This window comes from Crocodylus siamensis, chromosome 5 (genome assembly GCF_052110815.1).
Source record: "Crocodylus siamensis isolate JL-2025a chromosome 5, ASM5211081v1, whole genome shotgun sequence".
Taxonomy (NCBI): Eukaryota; Metazoa; Chordata; order Crocodylia; family Crocodylidae; genus Crocodylus; species Crocodylus siamensis.
Window position 1 is genome coordinate 138,011,009 of NC_143399.1, and position 27,952 is coordinate 138,038,960.

The 27,952-nt window shown below is 42.5% G+C and overlaps 1 protein-coding gene across 1 annotated transcript in view; it reads right to left on the reverse strand.

Annotated features, from left to right (window-relative positions):
- The window catches only part of STT3B (STT3 oligosaccharyltransferase complex catalytic subunit B), a 102,307-nt gene that overhangs the window by 44,037 nt on the left and 30,318 nt on the right, over positions 1 to 27,952 (reverse strand). Inside the window, exons 2-3 of the mRNA XM_090046461.1 lie at positions 7,954 to 8,062; positions 4,682 to 4,969 (exon numbers count right to left, since the gene is read on the reverse strand). Of these exons, the coding sequence (XP_089902587.1) occupies positions 4,682 to 4,969; positions 7,954 to 8,062 (397 nt within the window). The remainder of the gene's footprint in view (positions 1 to 4,681; positions 4,970 to 7,953; positions 8,063 to 27,952) is intronic.

A 27,952-nucleotide genomic window follows, 5' to 3' on the forward strand; every position in this document is an offset into this window, starting at 1 on the left:
TAGGGAAGGTATATTAAATAAAAATATCCAATTCTTTCCAATTGTAAATATGTACTTGCTAATGTTAGTACCGATGGGAATTCTGTTTTGCCTTTCTTCTGATATACAGTTTGGTTATGGGCATTTGCAAACAAAGAAAAGAAAAACACAGCAACAGAACTGTATAATTACACTCCTGGATACCAATCGAAAAGTGACCAGAAGTGTCTGTCAACCCTAGAATGCATAATAAAACAGACAAATGTAACCAATAAAGATCCATTAACAGATACCAGAGTTCTCATAACAAATTATTATTAACTTGCTTCCAAAGAGCACATTTACCAAAAATCTTTGCTAACAGACATGGAAACCAAACAAAACAGCGCTATACAGGAAGAGGAACAGCATCAGTTTGACCTGGCAACCCAAGCATCTGGATAGCTTGCATGCTTCAGCAGGGCTTTTTGGTGCTTTTATTTAATAGCTGAGTGAATCTAAATTTTCTATTCTTCCCAGAAGCAGGCTCCTGGGCCTGGGAGCCCCCTTGGATGCGTCTGCCAGTTGCAGGGGTGCCCCAGACAACCCCACTGCAGCTGCTGTGACCTCCCAGCTGTGGGACACCCCATGCACCCCCAGGGCTGGGAGGTCACAGCAGTATCCTGCAGCCCAGAGCCATTTGGAAGTCTTTTGAAACACACCTGACTTTCTGCAGTCAGTGCTGAAGAGAGATCTTACCATCTTGGCTCTGAAGGTTAAAGTCTCATCCCCAGATACAGTTGTAAGAAGTATTAATGCTTTTACTTTATTTTCTAGGCTTCTCAGAAGCAGGCTCCTAGGGCTAGGAGCCCCTTCTTCTGATGTTGGCTCCCAGCTGCAGGGGTGCCCCACACAACCCTGTGGCAGGGAAACTGCAGCCACTGTGATCTCCCATGCATGGGGCATACCATGCACCCCCAGGGCTAGGGGATCACAGCAGTACCTTGCAACTGCCAGGGCTTAGAGTCCCAGCTGCACCACGAGCAGCCTAGGCTCCCGCAGCACCTGGCAGCTGTGGATGCTGGGTATTGATGGCCTCAGGACTCTGCTGTGATATCCCAGCCCTGAGGGTATGTGAAACACCCCTTTGGTTGGGAGGCTGCAGCCTCCCAGCACCGGGGGTGCATTGGGGGTGGTGGTGCAGCTAAGACACTCAGACCTGGCAGCTGTGGGGTACTGCTGTGATCTCCCAGCCCTGGGGACGCATGGCATGCCCTGAAGCTGGGAGATTACAAGTGGGGTTGTGTGGGGCACTCCTGCAGCTGAGAGTCACATCAGAAGAGGTGTCGCCCAGACCTGGAAGCCTGCTTCTGGGAAGCCTAGAGGATAAAGTAAAAGAGTTAATACTTCTTACAACTGTGTTTGGGAGCTTTAACCTTCAAAGCCACGATAAGATCTCTCTGCAGTCAGTGCTGAAGAAAGTCGGGTATGTTCCAAAAGGCTTTGGTAGGATTTCCAAATACTAAACCTAGCTAAGCAGACTGCATTTGTTGTGTAACAAAATGATAATGCTGAGGCTCTATTTGGTTTGTGAGAATGCATGCTACTTTGAAAACTGTTTCAAAGGCCCTGTATCTTTAAATATCCCATTTCATTAGCTTCCTCTTTAGGAAAGCCTGGGTCTGGGTCTCTGAAGTTAGTGTTAAATAAATAAATAAATGAAATAAAATAAAGCAGTAGAAAATTATACTGGTAATTTTAATCTTTAATGCAGGAACTGTGCGTTAGCTAGTCTTTAATTAAGTGGAAGTATGTATCTGACACAACAGACCTTGTGAATATATTAATGCAATGTTTGAGGCTAGAATTAACAAGCAATCTGAAGAGGTTTACAGATATTGGTCAGGTATTCTCAGATTTACAATTTTCCCTCTAGTGGTAAGGTAACAATTCTATTAAGGTCCCACATCTTATTCCACTCACTAGATGTCTAAGCTTATGTGGCTGCTCACCCAAAATACGGGTCTCACTACACAAAAGTGATCTTACTCCATCCAGGGAGGCACACAGCTCTCCCATTTTCTCATATATACCCAAGAGTATATAAGCATTTAAGCAGGGATCACCTATATCAATAGGTCAATAGCAATTGCTAAACATAGAGGGTTTTAATTTGTGTCCAACTCAAAGTGGTGGGATGAAATTTCCACCGTGTCAAAACTCAGCTCATTCAGACTTCCACTAAGCTGGGCTTTAGAGAGGAAGATATCTACTCAAGTCTAACTGACAGGAGCATTAGGAAAAGAATCCACATTCTTTTTACTCATGAGGCTCAAGAAGTGGCAGATGCAGTTATAGGTAGAGACCTACTCAATTTGCAATTTCGTGGAAATTGCAAAATAAGGCATTGTTTGTGAAATCTGCAACAACAACAACAACAAAAAACCTTACTAGAAATAAAATGCTGGTTCCCCAGTGGGAGCCAGAAGTCCTCATGGCCAAACAGCCCATGGGGAGGGGAGAGGAGGGAAGATGAAAGAGGGGCTGCAGGCACAAAGAGGAGCAGTTGAAATGGCTGCCACATCTGCCCCTTGCCACTGATTGGCTGAGGACTACCTGTCCACCAATCAGCAGCAAGGGGTGTGGCCATGATGGACCACACTTAGCCAATCAGCAGTGAGTGGCAGGTCTACTGCGCCTCCCTCAATCAGACATGGAGAGTCCTATTGTGATAAATTTGTGAAAACAGCAGCCAGCAAAATCTGCCCACAAAATTGGTGCCTGCCTCCTCAATTTGGGTAGGTCCCTAGTTATAGATCCCATTCACAATGAAGGGGTTTAAATACATTTCTCACAAAAGTCCCCTAACCACCATAGTATAGACCACGACAGCTATGGACATCTTCTATGATGCCTCTTAAAGTGGGTACTTCTTTAGTGCTACATGCAAAATGGAGCCTGACTCAAGTACAGTAAGGAGAAGGTATTACCTAGGGATGGTGGAAGCCTTTTGGTTCGAGCTCCTGCTCCCATTGAGGATGAAAGGTATAAACAATACTGAGAACAAAGGCTGAAATCTAGTGCTTTCCCCCTGCCAAGGATAGCCAGGTTTCCTCTGCCTCTTCCTCCATCAGTGGAGCAACGCAATTTTTCTCCAAAAGAACCAGGGACTCTGGTGAAGGTTATTATGTGCTTCCCAGAATAATATGAAATGCAGCCCATAGCTGAGGAGTGAATCCAACAACTAGGTGACTATTCTGGATGGCTCCTGTGCATGAGCAGTAATCAATCAGTCTCATTGCCCAGGGATCTTTTAAAACCAAAATGGAGACAAATAGGCTGCTTACAGACTTAGAAAAGAAAAATAACCAGAACCTTACTTTCAGCTTGGTGCACCCCTGCACTGAGCACATCACATGCCCAGAAGAGGAACCACGTCGGTTTGACGTGGCTTTCCCAGGGACTGTATAGTATAGATCGCACACTTCACCAGGGTATTTTGGTGCTTTTATCTAATAGCTGATTCAATAAGCTATTAGCCAAAAAACCCTACTAAAGTGTGCAATCTATACAGACACTGGGCAAGCCGGGTCAAATTGACAGGGTTCCTTCTCTGGTAAAGCACTGTTTTGGGGATGTTTTTTCTCCCATGTCTGTCAGTGTCCATAATGATTCAAGGCATCTTAGGATGTTGTGGCCGCTACACATTGTGAGGCAGAACTTTCAGATACGTATGCAGATATTGGGTACCATTTACATGTCTTAAAACTTAATTTTTCATGAGAAGCATTCCTGAACAAAGGACAAGAATGAGGGAAAGAGGCAAATTTCTGTGACAGTCTTTGTCATAAGGTTTTGTGGTTCCATTTCCATGCAAAACATACCAGAATGTTGCAATATTTAAATTTTAAATCTTGATATGTAATTTAATTTGACAGTCCTCTTAAGCATCTTTTTAACATGCAGTAAGACATTGCTTTATCTTTTGCTTATTTGGCAGTTCATGAAAGCTCAAATTTTAAACAAATTTGATCAGGTATGAAGTTCAGTAATCATTAGCTTTATTTTTTGTATCAAAGTAGAGCGGTTGAAGGCTCCTCATTAACTCAGTAAATCATTCTGCTGTACTCTACAGTACAGAATGCTTTATAAAATACAGTGAATCTTTGTTTATCTTTAGTTTAACTGCTTTGAGGCACAAGAATATATGCTACATTTGCAGTAAATGGCTATGTAATGGACTCTATGTGTGGCTCCCAATCTTATTCATGTTCTATTGTATTTGCGGTGTACATTAAAAAAGTTAGTTACAATTGACAAACACCCTATGGCTTAATCTTTGCCCTTTAAGCATTTTGTTGCCTCATAGGATAAAAACCTCTCTCAAGTCCTGCTAGCAAGTAGTGCGATTGAAAAATACTAGCTTAATGCTTCAAATGTAGCCACAGCCTGAAATACAAGAAAACCAATGTCTGCCTTAAAAATGTAAATTACTTATTGCAGAACATCTCTTGTGTAGTAGCATAATGGGTTTATTTAATAAATTGATAAATGGTAGTGTCATGGAGTTCTCATTATTAACATTCTGGTACCTGTCCAATCCTACTCCAATCTTATGCTAGAAAAAATTAAAGAAAACTAAAGATCAAATATTTGATGCCAAGGCAAAGACTGACAGTTAGGTTAGGTGTATTAAAAAAATATGGAATTTTCAACTACTTACCCACAAATAGTATGTGAACTGCAGTGCAAAAATAGCTATGCCTTCATTGTCAAAGGATCCTGCTACTGATCGAGATATGTAACCTGGTACTATAGCAATAAAACAGGCAGCTAAAAGCCCTGCTCCCTGGTTCCACAGTTCTCTGGTAAGCAGGAAAGTAGAAATAGCTGTAAGGCCGCTAAAAACTGGTGCTAGGAACACACATACATCTCTTATGTGGACTGTTATATTAAGCATATTTAAAATCCAATGTATAAGGCCTGCTGTCACCATCAACCCTGGGTACACCTAGGAGAGAAAAGAATATCAAACTATTAATGTAGGATTGTAAAAAGCACTCATCTACTACTTGCATACAGTTTACAATAAAAATGTGTATTTCTTGAGTGAAATCAATTAAATGCAGAGAATGAGAAAAGAGCTTTTTAACCTTTCTTTAAAACGCATCTCACAGCAGCCTGCCATAGTGCTTGCCATCACCAAATGGTTTTCTGAACCATTGGCAATAGTCATTTCTTCCAAATAAATAACAAATGGTTAAGTCTTATCTACCCTCAAAGTTGTTAAAAGAAAGATGAACTTCTGGTTTAGACACTGGACCAGGAGGTTTATATTTTATATCTAGCAAAATTGGTTAGAAAGTGTCAAGCCATCTACAAGTGCTTTAAAAAAAAGGAAAAACATTTTGCACGATGTTATGCATAATTTTCTTTGGTTAAACAGGTCTTAAATTCTTATTTCTACTACAGATTTTGTATGCGACTTCTTGCATGCTGCTTAATCTTAAAATGCTTCCCCTTTTCTCCACACTCGCAAAGTGAGAAAATAGTAGCCTACATTTTTTTCTGAGGAGTGAAAGAATGTTTGTGAAAAATGTCCTTTGAATGGGCAGTTTTCTATGTATTAATTTCAAAAGATTTTCAATAGCATACATTCTGGGATATAATATATCTTAAATCCTTTAGAACTGAATTAATATGCCTTCAATGAAAAGTACATCATGGTTTTGTACTGATATATTGAATAAAATATATATATTATGCAGTATCAAAGAAGGCTAAAACATTTTGGGTGTCTATACACATGCTCCAGGGTAGGAGGGTGAACTGTTCTAATTAAAGTGACACATGTATTCAGCATCTTGCGCTTCAAAATCGTGGCAGGGGCACTTGAACTAAACCTCATTTGACTAGCTTAACTTAAAGCACTCCCACCACCATTTTGAAACACAGGGATGCTGAATATGTGACACAGAAGCTGCTGGAGCGTGCTAATTAGTACACTTAAGATGCCTTGCAGCACACTTAATCAATCAAGGTCTGCTCTGACGTGCTAATTAGCATGCATTGGAACAGAGTTGAGTTGCATGTACAGGTGCTCTTTAAGTAGCAGTTTTACTTTCCAACATTTAGCAACATTGGGGACAAATTTAACAAAAATGCTTCTCTAACCCTACACATTAGAAAAGTAAAATAATTTTCAAATATCTTAACTGCCACATAAGAAACAAAGTACAACTTTTCTGTTAAACAGACATGGGTGGTGGTGGTGGTGTTACTTCTCATATCCTTAAGATATTTTTAGGAGACGAGTTGAGCCACAAAAGTTTAGCACGTCAAAATGTCCCATGAAATATGGTAGTAATTAATAAATATTATCTTAAAATCATCTTCTTACAGTTTGTTTCTTCCAATAAAGAATTCAAAAAGTTATCCAGAGTTTATTATTTTTTTAAGTACTGAATTATAATTTGATCTAATTTACTGTAGAACATTTCGTTAAATTCTACCTTAAATGGAATTTTCCTATCATCAAAAAGAGATTCTTCAACAGGTTCTCTCTGTTGCATTTGCTTGGGTTACTCTTGTTCAACACTACAGGACTTCCCCTCAAGTAAACAACATATTACCACGTTTACCTGAATCCAAGACAACTTTAATTTAAGATGACCCCCTAATAACTAGAGTCTACATATAGCAAACGTATAAAAAAATCTAATTACTGGGGGGTCATCTTAAATTCATTCCCCTCAACTTCTGCTACAGCATCAGGGCAAACAGTAGCTGGGAGGAAGGGGGCAGCTAGTCCCCTACTATATGTGCAGCTTGAGCCCCTCCCCCACAGTGCCAGTCCCTTCTGCTGCCCACCTGCTCCCAGCGGCCTCCGCCCCTGCCTGCCCTCCTATAGATTCACTTCCTGCCCCCAGCCCTGTTTCTTACTGTCAATAACTATTTCAGCTCTATTTCCAGATAACCACATGGCACTGTCTGAGGGCAGGAACTGCTTTCCCAGCCCCTCCAGCATACTGAATGGGGGAAAAAAAACCTTGTTTTGGGTACAAGTAAATGTGATAGACTACCATAGTCTGATGTCTTTAAAAAAAAATTTCCGCTCAGTAGCCCACATCCAAAGTAATCTCATTAACTTGTAATATAGTTCAGAAAAATCTTTACATCTTCCCTTTTAACCTACAAATCTTTCAATAGGGGAATATCAACAGTATGTTCTACAAAACACAAGAAATAATGTCCACTTAAAAATACACAGGATCCCTAGATCTTGTCTATATTATATACCAGAGGTAAGCAAAATATGACTGAGGAGCTAGATCAACTTCCCCTTCTCTCCCCTCCACCCCCGTTGGATCTGGCCTGCAGGGGGCGCCCACTAATCAACTATCTGGTTTGTAGCTGCTTCTGCAGTGCTCCGCATGGGGCTAAGCTCTGTGCTCCTGCCTGCATCCACAGCCCTGGCCAGCACATGCAGTTTCCAGTGGGGTTGCTCCCAGAGCAGCTGCTGCTAGCTGTGTGGTGCTCAGTTCCCCTAGCCTCCAGCAGCAGTTCTTCCTCCAGCTCCTGCCCCAGACAGGCAGGAAGCTTCAGCCAGGCAACTCCTGCCCCACTGCGCAAGGCTCTGGCTCCAGCTCCTGGCCATCTTCCACCCACCTACAGATGGCTGCTCATCACGCTGGGTGGGCAGAGTGAGTGAGAGCTGGAGCCAAAGGCCCATGCACTTCAGCAGGAGCTACCCAGCTGAAGCTTCCTCCACTGGAGCAGCATGGCAGGGGCAGGAGCTGGGGGGGCTGTTGGAGGCCAGCTGAACTACAAGGTACAAAGAGGACCTGCTGAATTCTTAATCACAGAAGCTAAAAATTAGAATGTTGTCTAGTACCACCCCCCTCAATTATACAGCATTCCATTTAGTTCTCCTTTAATTCTGTACTTTTACTGAATTTTTAAAAAGCACCTTGAAACAATTGTTTTCATACTTACAGTCCCACCTACTATTCTTCCCAGTGGATACCATGCTCTTTCATCAAACCAATTTAAAAATTCATAAAACCCATGGGATGCAAGGTGATGGGTTGATCTATAGTTAAACCTAGAAGAAAGGAAAGAAAAAACATTCAGAACAAAGCAAGTATTCCATACCAACATTAGTGCATCCCTCCTCTTTCTGTAAATTGGGAAATATTTAGAAAGTCAATGCCCTGTTCAAGCATCAAACCATAGATATAAATGAATAACTAAATACAAACTTCATTATTAGCCTCTGCATACACTGACATTCCTTTAGTTTTAGAATTGATGTTCATATTCGCATGCAGAGCATTATCTGCCTACCTTCTTTTAAAAACATTAAGATGCATCAAAGTAATAAGATTCTACTCTCTAGCCTTCACCTCTCTTCTTTAATCTCTACAGCTTGAAAGCAGGTAAATCTTCATACATAATGAATTCAGATCATGGTAAAAGCTTTAAAAGTCCTTCATTTGTAAACTACCCTATTTACACAAAAATAAGATAAACCTGAATATAAGACAACCCACCAATAATTAGATTCTATATATGGAAAATTACTACAAAGTTGTTAGAATTTTCAGGGTATGGAATCTAATTATTGGAGGTTTATTTTGAATCTGTCACCCTCCCACTGTTACAGCAGCAAAAATAAATATGGGGGGAGGGCAGTCAGGTAGCCCCCCCCCCATCCTCTGCTCCCCTAACTTCTTCCCCATCCTTACTACCAGATCCTACTCCAAGCACGTGGAAGTGAGGGACGTATTTGAAAACACTGACTCTGAAATAAACATGCCTGTAGTAATTTGCATATGGGCAAATTACTATGGGTACCCATAGACTTAGTTTATCAGCATTGATGCATTTTCCCTGTTTTTGAAACTCCTGAAAGTTTTAGCACTGGTACTCCATAAACGCTCTTCTGAGCAGCACTTTGTTGCATCTACTTATACAGCATGACCTATGCATGACATTAGTTCAAAGCCAAAAGGCTCATGATTTACCATACAGTTCATTGGGCTAGCCCCAGCCAAGTCAACAGCATTTCAAGCCATTGTGACCCCACAGCTCAGCATGTGTGTGTATATTCCAGATAACCCCCACAAAGGATCATGTGCTAATTAGCCTCCACTCATGACTCCAACCACGTGTTCTTGTTACAAGTCCTGGGATCCTCAAAAATGTATATTAGGGGTGCACCAATAAAGATTTTTTTTTTGGCCGATGGTTGATTATTAACCAGCCATATCGGCCAATACCAATCCAATAGCTGATATGCAGCCTGGCAGCTTGGAGAGCAGCGTTTGGTCAGTAAGTTTGCTGGGGGATAATGGACATGTGGGGATACAAAGGGTATAAGGGAGCAGATTGAGGGCCCCCATGGTGAAGGAGGGAGTGGGACTGGGGCAGGCACTAATGCTGTCCAGCTAGGACAGGGCAGGGTGTGGAGCAGAGCCACAGGCTGCTCAACCAGGGACATGGGGGGGAACTCACACTGCTGTGTGCAACCCTAGGGGAGGCATGGGGCCAGGTGACCCTGGATTTGTATGCAGGGCAAAGGCAGGCTGCCTGCTGCAGGCTCAGGGCCAGGAGCTGCACCAGCCTCTTCCTGGCAGGGGGGCTGGGCCAGGGCTGTGCTTGGGGTGGGCAGGGACAGCTCTGAGAGGGAAAGCAATGGGGAATTTTGGAGTGTCTGTAGCCCACCACATAGCCCCCCCCACTCCCAGCACTGCTGCTGCCTGTCTGCCCCAAGCCTGTGGCAGGCAGCCCACCCTTGCCCTGCACACAAATGTGGGAAAAACATACTCCCCATGCATCCTCTGGGGGTGTGTGCAGCTGTGGGAGCCTCCCTATCCGCCCTGCGCTGTCCCAGCCCCAGCCCCACTCCCTCCCTCACTGTGGGGGCCTCTACCTGTCTCCTCCCTCCCCCCAGAAAGACTTACTGGCTAAACACTGGTCTGCATACATGTGGCATTTACTGGTGACATTAATTGGCTACACTGGCCAAAAAAGGCCGACTGCCAATAATGTCAATTTTTTTCCTTTATCAGTGCTGATCTAATATATACCAATATATTGGTGCACCTCTGATTTATATATGCAGTTGAGATGCTGGGCAATCTGGGCTGCTTCCATCTCATGAAGGGCAGGGCCACACTAATCATATGCAACAGGCTAAAAGAAGGGGAGACAGGGATTCTAGGTGAAGTGTTTGGGGCCCCATTTGGTGATGTCTGTCAGACATTTAAGGCTAGTGAAGAAATAGGAATCATTAGGAAGGGGAAGAGAGACATAGCTTGGGTACTACCATATATCATATTCAGATGGGCTACACTAAACTATCCTTGTGGTAGGTTGCCACCAGCATGTTTGCCCAATATGGGCCATGTGTTTTATAGTCATGTTCAGTGTTGGCTGCATTTAATCAACTTCATTGTTGGTATCTATTAATGAGCACATGCTGTTTTGGCAGCAGTTTAATGATAGGCAATGTATTTAATGAGGTATCCTTGTATGTGAATACAAGATGAAGAATTCTGTCCTTCCCCCTCATGCTCATCGGGAGCAAAAAAAACCACTCATATTTAAGTAAATGTAGTATATTAGCATTATATTAGCTCCTTTCTTTTCTACTACAAAATTTCAGCTTGCACCATTTAGAAACAGAGGCTTAACTGGCCAGTACTCTGCTTTGGGCACAAGCCCAGAGGTCCACTGCTGGGGGGCGGGGGAGTAAGGAGGAGAGTCAATTCCATTTTTGCCACTAACATGTCAAGCGGGAATTTAAACATTGATTTTCAGTAGCAAAAAATAAAGAAGTGGTGGCATTCCTTTCCCTATACCATGGGCCAGTGCTCTGAAATGCAGGGAGATGGATGGGAAAGTTGGGCAACCCTTGCCTTAAATAGCACCTTGGGCCTACTCATCTACCCATCATTACACTGCTATTTAGACACTGCTTATGGATTTCCAGAAGATCCATTTTCTTGTGTATTATGTCAAATGTTAGCTTCCAATCATTCTACCTACCTTTTCCTTCAAATTATACACAATAACATTCAACCTTCAATCATTAAAATTTACCAAAGTTAGAAAATATAAAAATGTAATTATAACGTAAATCAGAAATGAAAGTTTACATTAACCAATATTTCTTATAGTATTAGAGGTTCCCCAAGATGTTCCTCTCATCTAGACCAGAACATCATTAAAGCCAAAAAAGTTGTCTCCCTGCATCTTTATTAAGAATAAGAGACCTGTCTTCAGGTTGGACTCAGCAGCAGGCTTAACTTGGGCAGACCTTGACTAACTACAACCATTTTAATTCATCAAGACCAAAAGCAGATCTGTAAATAATGAAATCATCCAATGAGTAGACCAGACTCAGAATTCACAAAGTATGTCACTGTCATGTAACTATAAAATGTCAAGTTTAAAGTAGATGCGTCTGAAAGTTTAATTTTAAGGGATCCTTCTCCCACAGGTTTCATGTCTGGCACATCACTGATTAACTAGATCCAGTCCTCCACCTCAGACAATTTCATGAAAAGGAAGCTAGTTTGTCACATATATGGTGCAAGAATACTCATGTTTCTCTTTACCAGTAAATTGGTTATGTACTTGAAGATCAGTTTAATCTGAAGGACATCTAGATGGATGTCACTAGTAGCTATTCTTAAATTTATACAACAAAAGAGCAAAAAGGAATTGACATCAGATCCTGACATCAGGAGATTCACGTGTTTACATCTATTGAGCCAAATCATTAGTCAAAAGTAAAGCTGAGAATAGATTTTTATTGTATTGCTTTTGGGAAGATATTCCTATATGATAAATAAGCTATCATATAGATTAAGTGTATGTACAAGATGTCATGTGCTGTACAAACAGATGAATTATGTTCACAGAAAATTCATATGAATGACATCAATCATTCTGACCCAGAAAGCTTCAATCATATCAAACTGAAATATGGTATTCGTACCTAATAAGCCTGCTGCTATTCCCATTTGATTAGATTGCTATATATTTATTAATTCTCCAGTTTTGAATTGTGAACTGTAATATGATTTGTAAAATACTGTACTGTACCTATAAAATTTAGTCTCTTACATTAGCACAGCAAAGGTTTATCACTAATATATTTAGTGCCAACAGCGTGTTCAGCACAGTATAAAATAGACGAACCTAGTCTTAAGAAGCTTGTAAACTAAACAGATGCAGAACTGACATAAAATGCACTGAAAACCCAGAGGCTGATTCTATCCTAGGCTGTTGGTGATAACATATCTAATATATTAGTTTAGAAATCCTTGAATAAAGCCTTAGTCAAATTCAGTTACTACAAAAGGGCAGCTAACAATTTTGTATGTTGGAAAAAAAAATATTTAAGTGGATGGAGGGGGTTAAAAGCCATTTAACTACTATTAAAGTTGTACAACTTATCTTAGTTACTTCTAACATTTAGTAGCATAATCATATTTTTAATAATTACAATAAATTACAAACTAACTTGGATACCAAAGTTTAGACTTTTTTTTCTTATTTTTAACATTTGTTATAATAGAATTATATCCACCACCATAAACTTTTAAAGTATGCCAAGTCTCTCTAAGAGTTCTGTTCCGAACAAAATTCCACAACTGAAATCAATTCCAATAAATACATTAACTTTTTATCTTGATAAGGTCTACCAGTGGGTGTTGACAGCATCCTTACAGTTCTAGCAGCTTGAAAAGCCAGATTTTAGATGTCACAGCTTTTCTAAACTACAATGTTTTATATTTTTAACCGTGTAGAAGTTTGCAGTGGCAACATTTAAAAACCTCTGGGAAGAAATGGGTTATTGATCTTCAGCTGAATGGTTGTAATACTGCAGTTTATAACATTAACTCAAAACAGTACAACGTTTACCCTACCCTATTTCACTTTGGGATATAATGATAATATTTCAAAAGTAGGGTGCTAACATTTAGATAAAAGACCTTTTATTTAGGATGCTAAAACCAAACTTCCAGAGCTAGTGGGTATTTTCTGTATTTTAACTCAGGCCACATACAAGCTTAAAAAAGGACTTGGAAGCTTAACAATAAGCACTATACTTTAAACTTCATGTTTAAGTCATTCCTGGAGAGAGACAGACACTTGCAAATGAAAAAAAATGCAAGATTTCTATATTTAGAAACTAACTAAATGCTTACCAAATCATGATGCAAAAATTGCCTGGTTTTAATTTTGAACAAAGAAAAATATATATAGTTACTTATGGTTCTTTGAGATGTGCTGTCCCAATCTAGATATGCATCTACACCAGGCACAGGCTAAACTTTTGGCAAACGGTGCACTGGGCCATGCATGCACTTTGAACATCCTGTCCTTGAACCCAACCCCCAAAGCAGAGGTGGCCAACCTGCAACAAAGATGCTAGTAGTGGTACAGGCAGCCCCTGTGTAGTATGAGGTAGACTGGAGATGGGAAAGGTGGTACAGTTACAGATAGGGAAGGGAGCAGAAAGCAGAGTATCAGATCCAGCAAGGAGCACAGGGCAGGAAGCAGAAAGCAAAAGCAGAGCAGCATCTGGGTCAGAGAACACAGGGCAGCAAACTGGGTAAGGGAAAAGGATCAGAGTGGCACATGTGTCAAAAAGGTTTGTCCCCACTGCCCCAAAGGGTAGATTGCCTTTCTTCTTCCTTGCCTTTGGTCTGCTGTAGAGCTGATATAACTGCCCTTTGGGAAGAAAAACTCTAAATAGTTCTAGAATTCAGATATACTCAGGATTCCACACTGGGTCTACGGATGACCCAAATGTATTCCCCCAGGCCTGCGCGAGAGAGATCTGTTGAAGCTGAAGAGACAATAACCACATCTTGATAAACAAACATTCCCAGGGTCAAACACTGCTAAATTTGAGCCATCTTTTCTCAGCTGCCAGATCAAATGCAGGCAGCCTCAAAGAAGATCCTTCCTAAAGGAAGTGATACTTCCCAGTGCAAGGGAAAGGGGGAAAAGGGGCCAAAAAACTTCCTTGGCTAGACAGAGAAAGCCAGGGGAGCATAAGGGCAAAAAAGGAGGCATATAGGTAGTGGAAGCAGGGGGAAGCTACCAAGGAGGAATATACCCACTTGGCCCACACTTGCTTTCACCTTTTTGGCCACCTCTTTGCAACTACAGAGCTGAGGCTGGCAACACAAATTAAAGACAACAAAAAGTCTTTTTTTAGGTATGTAAGGAGTAAAAAGGTGGTAAAGGGAAGCATATGACCCCTACTGAAAAAGCAGGAGCAATTACTCTCAGACAGGGGGTGACAAGGCTGAGCTCTTCTGAGTTTTTTGCCTCAGTATTCCTGAACAAAGGTCAAGATAAAATGTCCTAAAGGGTTCTTAGATGGACAGAGGGACACCAGCCCACCACCTGTTGAGGCTGACTTGGTGCAGAGTCATTTGGATGGACTGGATGTGTTCAAGTCAGCACACCCAGAGAAGCTGCATCCGAGAGTACTGAAGAAATGGGCCGGTGTCATAGCAGAACCACTGGAACAGCTGTCTGAGCGCTTGTGGTGCTTGGGTCAGGTCCCAGAGTACTGGAAAAGGGCCAATGTGGTCCCTATTTCAAGGAGGAGAGGAAGGAGGAACCAAGTAATTACAGGCCAGTCAGTCTCACCTCCATCCTTAGAAAAGTCTTTAAAAAAAGATTATTAAGGACCAATGGGAAAAATAATGCAGCACGGCAACCAGCATGGACTCGTAGCAGGTAGGCAGATCATGCCTGACTAATCTGGTTTTGTTTTATGATCAGGTCACAACACTGAGATGCAGGAGCAGAAGTGGATGTCACTTTCTTGGATTTCAGCAAGGCCTTCGATACAGTATCTCATCCCATTTTCATAAATAAATTAACAGGCTATGACTTAGATGATTACACAGTCCAGTGGGTGGTAAATTGTCTTGGGGGGGGGGGGAGGGCGTTGCATCCAGAGAGTGGTAGTAGACGGGTTGGTATTGACCTGGAAGGATGTGGGTAATGGGGTCCCGCAGGGCTCGGTCCTTAGACCTGTACTCTTCAACGTTTTCATCAGCGACTTGGATGTGGGCGTGAAGTGTACTCTGTCCAAGTTTGCAGATGATACTAAACTGTGGGGTGAAGTGCATACTCAAGGGTAGGGAACAATTGCAGGCAGACCTGGACAGGTTAGAAATGCTGGCAGTACCCAATAGGATGCAGTACAACAAGGACAAATGCAGAGTGCTGCACCTAGGGCGTAAAAATATGCAGCACACCTACTGGCTAGGAAATGACCCTCCCAGCAGCACAGAAGCAGAAAGGGATCTTGGAGTCAGTCAACTCCAAGATGAACATGAGTCGTCAGTGTGATGAAATCATAGCAAAGCTAACCACACTTTATCATGCATCAGCAGATGCATGACAAATAGAACCAAGGAGGTGATGCTTCCCCTCTGTGCAGCACTGGTAAGACCACAGTTGGAGTACTGCATCCAGTTTTGGGCACTGTACTTTAAGAAGGATGTGGATAGTCTCGAGAGGGTCCAGAAGAAGGCCACTCATATGGTTAAGGGTTTGCAGGCCAAGCCCTATAAGTAGAGACTAAGGGACCTGCACCTCTTCAGTCTCTGCAAAAGGTGCAGAGGTGCTAAGAGGTGATCTTGTGGCTGCCTACAAATTCATTAGGGGGACACAGCAAGGTACTGGGGATGCTCTGTTCACCAGGGCGCCTCTTGGGGTAACAAGGAACAATGGTCACAAACTGACAGAGACAGGCTAGATATCAGGAAAAACTTCTTTGTGGTAAGGGTGGCCAAAATTTGGAATGGCCTTCCAAGGGAGATGGTGCTCTCCCCTACCTTGGCCCTTTAAGAGTGTCTTTAAGAAAAGACTGAGTGTCTTTAAGAGAAGACTGGATAGGCCTCTGGCTGGGGTCATCCGACCCCAGCACTCTTTCCTACCCAGGCAGGGGTTGGACTCGATCTGTTGAGGTCCCTTCTGACCATAGCATCTATGAACCTAGGATGAAGATGAAAAATAGGCATAGGCATCATTTAAGTACAAGGGTGCAGAAAACCCAGTAGCTAAAGGTATCGTCAAAAAACAAACTACAGTGAATAAAAAGAGGGCAGGGACTTACTATGGAGCAGTTGATGCATAGCAATTCTCTCAGTGCTCTTACCTAGCGGAAGTGAAAACTAACACCCAATGAAAGAGACAAATCAATGCAATTTAGGTTTCACCTACCACACAGGATAAGTAAGAGGAACAGTTACTTCAGAAAGTAACTGATGAAATAAGGTGTCATCTTGCCTACACAGCTTGACTGAGGTACAGCTCAGTGTCCAGCAAAGTACAGAACATGTATCAAGAAGACAGAGTCACCAAATGGAGTGAGAAAAGATTATCAACCCAAAATAATTAGTTCATGACTCTCAACCATAAGAGCATATTTGCTGTGTTGGGCAAGATGTATTGTGAAACAGTAGAGCACAAGATGCAGAATCCTGTTTTGTTAGCAAGGCCCCATTAAAAAGTATGATAAAAATAAGCAAGAAAGCTTCCATCATACATGGAGTTGTGGTTTCCTTCTATGGCCTAGGGCCAAAAGGCCTAAGGCAGGGCTCTCCAACTTCTCAGTGGCCAGGGGCTGCACCAGAAAGGGCTGTATCTCCCCCACCAGGCTGCACACCATACAGGTGTGTGGGCAGGTACTCCCCCACCCTGCTTCACTGTGTGAGTGGGGGCAGGCACCCTCAGCTGCCACCCCCAGGGCAGCACAGTGCCCCACCTTACCTGTAGATCTCTGTGGGCTCCTCTGTAGCACTGTACCACATGGGCTCTCAGACTGTATTGTAACATGCTGCCTCCTGGGCCTGGGTCAAGCAACACAAGCCAGAGGAGGAAAAGGAAGCCCCAAGACGGTAGCTGATGCTGCAGCCATAGCAAGGGGCTGCCGCAGCCATGTGGGATCCTGGAGGCTGCATGTTAACCTCCTGCAAGCCACATGTAACCCATGGGGGCCACTAGTTGGACAGCCCTGGCCTAACGCAAAAGATCTGTTTTGGATGATCCCCAAGGAATACAAAATATTTGAATACATAAGCTGAACATATGCTTGAGAATCTAAGCTAAAATTCTGTTTATTGAATCTGTTGATAACAATTAATTCCTAGTTTTACCCTACGTTCAAAACATATAGTACTGACCTCTGCTGAGTTCACACCTGTGGCTCGCACATCCTGCCTAACATGATGCGGGATGACCATGGGAAGGGTGAATATACACCCATTATTGGCGTTGACTTAGTGAAGGAACACCTTGAGAGGTTGGACACCCACAAATCAGCTGGTCTGGACACATTGTACCCAAGAGCGCTTAAGTAACTGGCAGGCTTCACAGCACAGCTGCTGGCAAGGGTTTTCCAGAACTCACGGTGCTCGGAAGAAGTATCTGAAGATTGGAAGAGGGCCAGTGTGGTGCCTATCTTCAAGAAAGATAGGAAGGAAGACCCAGGGAACTACAGGTCAATCAGTTTGACCTCAATCCCTGGAAAGATCTTGGGAAAAAAAAAAACTATCAAAGAAACCATTCTTGATAGGCTAGCTGAAGGCAACATTCTAAGGAACAGCCAGCACGGGTTTGCTTCAGGTAGATCTTGCCTGACCAATCTCATTTCCTTCTATGACCAGGTGACGTATCACCTGGACAAAGAGGAAGAGGTTGATATCATATACCTGGACTTTAAAAAAGCCTTTGAACTGGTGTCCCACAATGTCCTCATGGAGAAACTGTGACCTCAGCTACCCTACAGTCCAACGGCTGGGGAACTGGCTCCGAGGTTGAACCCAGAGGGTGGTAGTTGATGGAACTGAATCACAACATAGCACTCAGTGACCAGTGATGTTCTCCAAGGCTCTGTTCTTGGACCTGTACTCTTTAACATCTTTATAAACAATCTGGATTCTGGTGTCAGAAGTGGATTGGCTAAGCTTGCTGACGACACCAAACTTTGGGGAACGTGTCCACACTTGAGGATAGGCTGGTTATCCAGGCCAAGTTCGATAGGTTTGCAAGGTGAGCAGATGAAGACCTGATGGCATTCAATATGGAGAAAACGCAAGGTGCTCCACCTCACGATGCTTCTCAGGCAAGTCCCAGGACGTAATCCTCCTGTTGTACTCGGCCTTGGTGAGGCTGCAGCTGGAGTAACTGCATCCAATTCTGGGCTCCACAATTCAAAAAGGATGTGGAGAAGCTTGAGAGTCCAGAGGAGAGCTGTGTACATGATCAGAGGGCAAGAGAACAGGCCCTACAAGGAGAGGCTGAGAACCATGGGGCTCTTCAGCCTGAAGAACTGAAGGCTCAGGGGTGACTTAGTGGCAGCCTATAAGTACTTAAAGAGTGTGCATCAGGACCTGAGGGAACACCTGTTCACCAGAGAACCCAGAGGGATGACAAGGTCCAATGGTCACAGACTCCTCCAAGACTGTTTTAGGCAGGACATAAGGAAAAAACTTCTTTACTGTCCAAGCCCCCAAAGCCTGAAATAGACTTCCCCCAGAGGTGGTGCAAGCACCTACTGTGGACTCTTAAGAAACATTTGCATGTTTATCTTGCTGGGATTCTTTGACCCTAGCTGACTTTCTTCCCCAATTATTTTGCAGGGTCCCTTCCAGCCCTAATGTCTATGAGATCAAGTTATTTTATTTATCGCTGCACTTGAACAAATATAACAGTAACACTTTTACCATGAAATTGGTGCCAAAATATTTGCTATAGTGAAAATATTTATTACTGAAACACTGAGTCTTGAATGCAAAGAGAGAAATTCAGAAATTGAGTAGAGACTGTCACCATAAACACACTGAAAGGAGTGTTGTACTAGATTACAGATGGTATCAAGAGAGTCAATACTAGTGTAGAAATAGTTACTGGTTTCTGCCAGGGTGTAACACCAGAGCAAAAGTCATTGGCAAAGAAAATGACTTCAAGACAGTAATGGGATGGTAGCAGCAGAAGCAATTTTAAGCTTACCAGCTGGATAACTTCAGAAGACAAAGCCTTTACACAGAGACAGATGAGTGGAGTGTCCTCACTTTTTCAGCTGGTGTCACACCTGGTGACTGATGCCAAAATGACTTAAGAGAATACATTTTTGTTTCAGGCAGCAGGAACCATTGGCCTACCCAAAAGGCTCTGTTCCACAGTTTCAGCAACCAGGTTTTGGCAAGTCACCATGTTTCTCTGAATCCAGAGAGACTCTTGGCAAAAAATGTTTGAAACACAAGGCTATATAAAAGTGCCATAGTACAATAATCCAAGCTAAGCACAGCATGTTATTTTTAAATATTTCATAACTTTGTTTCTGTGAAACCTCTAACATACACGTATACATATGAAACAGCCCTGGAATATTTTAACAAAGGCAAAAAGTGCAGAGTAGTGAATAAAGTTACTAAATTGCTAAATCTGTAATAAAATCTTAGGTCTGCAGTTCTCAAACTCAGAAGACAGAAGTTGTATTAAGTCTCTCTTTGCAGGTGCAACAACAGGACAGGAAATTTAGAAGTCCATTCCCAATCCTGTTTTCCTTTAAAAAATAATAAGTGTTTAAATTTTGTGATTAGCAGCTAGAAGAAGTTGAGGGTCAATAAAAATGAGATGATAATCAGAGTTATCAAACCATAAATCGAGAATCCCAGTCTTGAGTGGGTACAAAGTACCTCCTGGACAGAGACTGAAAGATTTGAGTTCTTGGAAAGGGACTAGGAACAGTAAGTACTCCATTCTTGACATAAAATGACAGTCTCCTGTTGCAAACTTCTGAAGGGGAAGGGATGGCTCATCTCTACCATATCTAGCAAGTTTCTGAGAGAAATCAATAAATAGAGCACACAGATGAGCTGCTCCCTTTGAGTAGTTTAAAATTAACCATAACAAGACAAGATATTGGAACCCTACCAAAGCGCTGTCCTTGACTGGTCAATAACCTGTATACTGAAATACAAACTCCTTTTTCTGAGAGAGCACACATGCCTAAACTGAATGACAAAACTGTATTACACTACCTTTCATCCATCACCCACCCTCCTGCCATGTTTTTTCTACTTGTAGCATCACATCCAATACAAATTTAAGCTCTTCAGGACAGCAATCATGTCCTCCCACTTAACATGCTCCCACACCCAGTCCATTTCTGGTGTCTCTAAGTCTAAAGTGTAGCTAAAACAGTTTCACCACAACTTGGTTTTACACACCAACGTAATTGGGTCCTATGTGCATAGCTTTTATACATACCGAGCCAAGGGAAAAAGAAAAAAAAATAAAAATCAGGTTTTAGCTTGATATCTTGCTTCAAAAACATAAGGAAAATGGGGCTGTAAAGTTAGTTACCAGTTTTACAGCACATGTGAAATTAAATATCAAAAAGTGTATCAAGACAAAGCAGAGCAGCAAAACAACTGTAAAAATTAACACGTGGCAATATGAGTTTGTTACACAACAGAATTTGTAAACCTAACTGAGAAATATTTTTTTATTAATATACCATAAACATCAATATTAAATCTTATTCCAGCTAGCTTTCCATGCTTAGGTTTGATTTTATTCACGCCTGAAAACAACTTTTCAATGACTTGGTGGCAGAGAGATGACTGGCTAACAATTCACCATAAACCCTTACTTTATCTAGGAGCTTACAGAATTTGTTAACATTTCACAGTGTCAGTGTCAACAACTGCTATATTTATAGGCAGACCTCTTTGGCTTTGACAAACTTTAAATCAGTACTTCCTTGACAGGAGCACTATTTAAAATGAACACTTCAAATGAAATTCAGCACACTTTTTTTAGCAAAAAAAAAATGCACCCAAAAAGGCACTAGTACACAAATGCAACAACTTCATTTGGATTTTTAATATCAAAGGCAGAAAGTTTAGATTGCAGAACTAATTTTATAAAAGGCACCTCATCTGGACAAGTAGCGTTCTGAATCTTTGTAATAAAAATGTATTCCTGCTGACTCTAAGCCAGATCCTATTTCACTTTACACACCTAAGTGTGTTATGTAGCTGCCTAACTACAGCCTTTGGCACTTGTGCATAGTTTTGATTGTTTTTTGCCCTGTGATGAAATAGAATCAGCTTGTGTGCACACCTGCCAGAAATACAAGAGGGCATGCTTACTTCATTATTAACCCAAAAGACCAAGTTCTAGGCCACCATGTCACCCACACAGGGGTTTGAATATGCAGTTCCTGACTCTTGGAGAAGCGTTCCAATCTGCAGGCCACAGACCCCCCTCCAGTCCCTCTTTTTGAAGCTAGCCCACTGCATCTTGCTTTCACTATTAGATAAATAAATTGAGCAGTGGGGAACTTCTGCCAATTAGGAACAAGAGCCCAGGCTAAAATACAGGACCCTCTCTCATCTAGGGTATCATCCAGCTCACTAAGCTACAACACTACCTCACTTGTTTTCTTCTTCCTGGCCCCATCTCTCTCCCTTCTGTTAGCTGGTCAAGTGGCCAGCTTCCAAAGCAAGGCCACAATGACTAATTTATGGCCTAATGCCAAAAAAATGCACTGTGCTAGGACACACAAGATGCAGGTTCAAACCCTTTCTGGGTGAAGAAAGCTTAGAACCTAGATCTCCCACTCCCAGACAAACACCCTAATCACTAGGCTACTGTTCTAAAACATGAGAGGATCTTCTCATCTAACAAAATCTGAACACTTGCTAGTCATGGATTCTTGCCCAGCTATGATTTCAGAACTGACTCAACTTTATGCAAGTAGCTGGCAACTGCATAGTTGCCTGGCCAGAGTGCAGCCCTAATGAACATGCTCAGTGGGTGTATACCTGCCCACATCTTAATGCCAACCATGTAAAAATACAAAAACCGCAGCTACACAGCTGCAAATTGCATTTAGGCATATTCAATTCAACGGAATTTACCTCCAAAATTGTACACATGTATAACTAACTGCAATATTCTTTGCTCAATTTTTTAACATTTAATGAACTAGGAAAATCAGATTATGGTTGCCACTGAAAAGTTAATATATAACATTTCACATCTCAGTTTGAAGCAACCAAATTTATATTTGTATGCACCACTTTAAATGTCACATAAGCTCATTACTATGGCAACCTTATATTCATTCAGTATATTTAAATTAGCAACTACCCTATATTAGAATTTTTGCACCCTAACGTTACTTTTGAAATTGAAATACCATGCGATTACACTAAAATTAATGCACTACAGCAGAACTTACTGGCACAAAATGCCTACTTTTACTTCTCAAATATTTATGTAATGTCAACAGATTAAAGTTTCTTTCAGTAAATTATAAATAAGGATATTCAGAATTCACAATGGAAGCGTAGGGTGTGGCAGCTTCTTTAAACTTGGTGCTTCCCTTGCAGGTCCTCCTAATGGTGATTGGTGAAGAGGCTCCATCATTCACCTCCAGGCCATCAGGCACAGAAGTGGCAAATAGTGAGCAATGGGGCACCTCCACCAATCAGCAGTGCGTGATGTGGGGGAAGCTCCAAGATTAAAGAAGCTGCCACACTGTGCACTCCACCACTCTATTTTTTCAGATTTCTGGTCTAACAGCCCAGGTGAAGCTATCAGAAGAGTCTACTTTTTAATCTTGCAATCAAAATACATACAGCATATACGTTTACTTTACTTTCATCAAAACGAATGAATACAACTGAAAAACCTTCCCAATATCTAACCAGGGCTGGGTAAGAGAGATCAGATAAATGGACTTACACTGAAAGAAAAATTATACTGCCAGCCCTCCACAAATTATATTAAAGAACAGATGGGTCTTCAGCTAAGAAATTTTAACTTCCTTAGCTTAGGGAGTGATACAACTTGGAAGTCATGCTATATACACATCTGCTTTTGTATCTTCATATCCAACACCACCAAAGATAAATGTTTTCTGTGTTCAGCTTGGAGATTGTAAATATAAGGAAATCTTTATATTTCCTTATAGTTATACCTATTTTAGCAAACATGGATAAAACAGTCATAAATACCCACTATTTGAGGCTAAGCTTAAAAACCCTTAAAAAACTTCAACAAGCGATGACCTGTTAAATCTTCCTTTTGTTAAGGGTCAGGGCAGCAAGCAAGCTAAATTGTCTCTGACTAACTTGGGCCTGGCTGTCACTAGCTTAACTACCCCTGGTGAGGCATAGCTGCCTGCATGGGCAAGGTTATCTGCTTACAAGCAATGGCATTTTCAGTGCCTACAAGACTACTCAACAGGACAAATGTCTATTTGTCTCACCATGGGCTTCTGACTTCTGGCTCTAAAGTTTCCTGGCTCTTACCTTTGATTTCTACTTTCCCAGTCCTGTCTGTCTGCTCATAGGTCCTGTTTGTTTTTCCTGGTTTCCAGTTCCATGGGTCCTACTTCTTGGGTTACTAATTTCATCTTGTTCCAGACTCCAGACCTGCCCTGTGCTCCCAAACTGCCATGCCGCCTCCCTGACCCTTGTGCACCATTCTCCAGTCTATACCCCTGTTTTCCAAAAGCTAGTTTGTGGCTTAGCTTGATGATCTTCACCCACATCTCAGTCTCATATGTCTATAGCTGCCTCCTCCAGACCCTCCTAGCTAGTAACTCCAATCTGGATCCCTGCCTCTGCCTTGGCTTGTGGTTCTACCTGGGGGATTACTTATGTCCCTGTCTCTTACAGGCCTTGGGCTCCTGACACCCTGACTCTAGTTGGGACCCTTGCTTCCATGAGCTTGTGTGTTCCTGCTGCTCTTACCATTAATCACAGCAAATCAGTTTCAGAGACTACATAGGTGTGATATTCCCAAACTGACAAAGAGATTTAAGACAGAAAAAGAGAATGAGAGGTTTTAATGACGAACCCTTTTGTTTCTAATCTCTGGGTGTGGCAGCCTAAATTCAGAGACTAGAAGTCTCTCTCACCACCCCATCTTCCTGTCAAATCTCAAACACAGACACTTTGGAATAATCAAAGAATAGATTCCTTTTGCAGATTTGACTGCAAGTCACTTGTGCTGACACTGAATCAATTTATAACTTTATGAACCTTGAGCATTAGACAGAAGAACTTTCAAATTTTTATTTAAAAATAGCTAGATATAAAACTGAAGTATGTCTGGTAGTCAGATCTTGACTGTCAACATTTTTCCCTAAGATCAAAGCAAAAAAAAAAAATGACAACTATCCAGCTGCCATATAAATATCTTCCCATTTCTTTTCCCAAACTCATTTCCGGTTATATGAAGAGGACGGGTGTGTAAATATCAACTTTTTAACTAACTTAAAATAGATGTCTGCCCTTATAAAGCAGTAAACTTTGAACAGCTTTTACTGTTCATTTCTTGAAAGCCTAGTTACACGTTATGAATTAAAGCACAGTTAAGCATAAATGAGAAGACATGTCATGTTACCTTCTACCTGTAAGCCTGTGACCTTTTAAAAGAAATGAAGTCTAATAAAAACAAAATAAGTTGTTCAATATTTCATGGATTTCATAGACGTTAGGGCTGGAAGGGACCTTGGAAGATCATCGAGTCCAGGCCCTGCCCAAAGGGCAGGAAGTCAGCTGGGTTTATAGGATCCCAGCAAGATAAGCATCCAATTTGCTCTTGAAGGTGTTCAGTGTAGGTGCATGAACCACCTCCGATGGCAGGCTATTCCAGACCTTGGGGGCTCAGACAGTAAAGAAATTCTTCCTTATGTCCAGCCTGAAATGGTCTTGCAGGAGTTTATAACCATTCGACCTCATCATCCCTTGGCTAGGAGTACAAATGTGAACAAATGTTCCCCCAGAAACTGGTTGTCACCTCTGATAAACTTGTAAGTGACCATCAGATCACCCCTGAGCCTGCACTTTTCCAGGCTAAAGTGCCCCATGGCTCTCAGCCTGTCGTCGTAAGGTCTGTTTTTCTGACCTCTGATCATGCATGTGGCTCTTCTCTGGACTCTTTCAAGCTCTCCACATCCTTTTTGAATTGTGGAGCCCACAACTGGATACAGTACTCCAGCTGTGGCCTCACCAAGGCTGAGTACAAGGGGAGAATGACATCCTGGGATTTGCTTGAGAAGCAAGCCAGCGTTTTGGTTGCTTTACTAGCCGCAGCATTGCATTTATCTCTTCAGGTACAAGGAGAAAGAGGAAAAGGGCATTAAGAGTTTCATAGTTGGTAGGGTCAGAAGGGACCTGAGCAGATCATCAAGTCTGACCCCCTGCCATGCCAGGAAAGAGTACTGGGGTCAAACGACCCCAGTGAGGTGTTCATCCAGCCTCCTCTTAAAGACCTCCACGGTAGGAGCCAGCACCACTTCTCTTGGAAGTCTGTTCCAGATCCTAGCCGCCCTGACCGTGAAGTAGCACCTCCTGATATCTAGCCTAAAGCTACCCTCTGCTAGCTTGTGACCGTTATTTCTTGTCACTCCTGGTAGTGCTCGGAGGAACAGGGACTCCCCCAATGCCTGCTGTTCCCCCTTGACCAGTTTGTAAATGGCAACTAGATCCCCCCTCAGCCTTCTCTTGTGGAGGCTGAACAGGTTCAGGTCCCTTAGTCTCTCCTTATAGGGCCTGCCCTGCTGACTCCTGATCATGAGGGTGGCCCTCCTCTGGACCCTCTCCATGTTGTCCACATCCCTCCTGAACTGCGGTGCTCAGAACTGGACGCAGTACTCCAACTGCGGCCTGACCAGGGTCGCATAGAGGGGGAGGATCACCTCCTTGGACCTCCCTGAGATGCATCTGTGGACTGCTTCCCCATATTGTTAGCCCATGTTCAAAAGTTTAAACAGTAAGCTGCTATCACATTTATAAATATTTTTATATTTTTAATCTGTCCATTTTTAAATTACTAATGCTATTAGAAATCTGACTTGCATAAAGGAATATTTCGTGTGTCCACTGAACTTTCATCTAAAAATAAGACTTTTCTTCAAAAGTGTTCACCCTCCTTAAAATATAAACATAATATTGCTGCACTATTTCCACAAAAGGAATGCTCCCAGCTATTAGCAATTGATTCAATGATTAATTTTGCCTTTACTGTATAAAATCATTCCGCTTCCCAGGCATCAACCTGCTAGGAATCTCATTGCCAACTGCTACTCAGAACAGTAGTTATGGATCTACAATTAACTCCCCCCCCAACAACAACAACAAACAGTGACACAGTTAATTTAATGAAATCTGTTAACAGTGGTACAAAAGCAGAGTCCAGCTGGTAAGGAGCTGCACCAAGGTCGGGCTAGGCTTGAGGGGGTCAGAAATAGGGGTAGGGAGAAACTGCAGCAATGTGGAAGCAGCTGCCCAGTCCAGGTGTACCCCCCTTGGCTCCAGCTGAGTGCCAGATTTAGGCACAAGCTAAACAAGCTTTAGCTTAGGGCCTCACACTATGAGGGGCCTCGAATTGTTGGCTGCCGGACCAGAAGTGATCACAGACTGGCAAACCGTGGCCCCGCAGAGCCAGGCAGAGTGGCCAAGACTCCTCTTGCAGGGCCCGCAGCAGCTGCGGTTCAGGTTTGGCCCACCCTCCCATCCAGGGTGTGGAAGTAACTTCATCTGTGTTCCGCCTGAAGTTTTGGCCATGGGGCTCCGCAGTTGACTGGGCCATGGCATGCAAAGATTGGGAACCCCTAGTTTAGAGCCCCATCCTGTCACAATCCAGGCCTGCTCCAACTGGAAACTTCACCTGCACTGCAGACAGCAAATGGGGGTATGGGAGCAGCTCCCAGGTTCATAGCTCAGGGAAGGGTTCAGGGAAAGTCCCAGCTATCCATGTGCCATCAATGGCATCCAAGCCTTGCCAGACTAGGGCCACGCTGTTCCAGCCCCAGGCCTGAAAAGGGTTGCTGGCCCCTTGTCTATAACCATCTTCTACATAACTACCTTTCAGGCATTTGAAAATTATCATCAAATCCACCCCATTCCCTCTCTTCTTTTCTCATGGCTAAAATAATCTCAGTTCTTTTAAACTTTGTAAATCCTGTTTCCCGGATTCCTAATCATTTGTTCTGTTTTTTACTGGGGCCTCTAATTTGCCCCTTTCCTTCTTGAAGAATAATGACTGAAACTGGACACTATACTCCAGGTGAGGCCTCACAATAGAGCGACGTAGTCATTCTCCTTTAGCTGCAAGCAACATTCCTGTTAGTATCACTCAGTATGCTACTAGCATTTTTTTGGTAACAAGTACAAACTGTTAGCTTATATTCAACTTAAATGAAACTTTAAGAAAAAGGCTCATGAGAGATTTGATCACATGTCTCCAGGTTTCTGAGGCTAGTTCTCTAACCTCTCAGACAGCAATTTAGCCCTGCTTTGGTAAGAAGTAGACTGTAGTAGGCTGCCACCTAGATGTTTATTAATTATTTGGATGCTGGTATACAAAGCCTCTTGAGCAAGCTTGTGGATGACAAAACTGGGAAGGATTTTGAACATGTTGGATAAAGGGACAGCAATTCAGAAGGATCTAGACAATTGGAAAACTGGGCTGGAGCTAACAGGATGAAGTTTAAGGCAGATAAATGCAAGATGTTACACCTTGGGAAAAAAAAATCAAAACTACATATACAAAATGGGGACACCTGGCTGGCTGGCAGCTCCCTTCCAGCCCTACTTCTCTATGGTTCTATACGATTCCATGGTACAGCATCTGTTTGTATTTGCTTGACCAGAGTTTGGGTAAGAGAAAAGACAAAAGAAACAATCAGGCTAGAGGATGTCACAAGGTATGAACCATTTTAGAACATTCAAGCAAGATTGCTGGGAGGCTCAGACTGCCTGTGCCATTGGCAACGTGTACGGGGTGCATGCGCACCTGCTGAGCATGGCAGCGCACCCCCTACGAAAAGGCATCGCTGACACCGCTGGTGGTGCCTGCAGGCAGTTGCTTGTCCCCACCCCTTGCAGCCAACACCACCAGCAGCATCTGCAGGCAG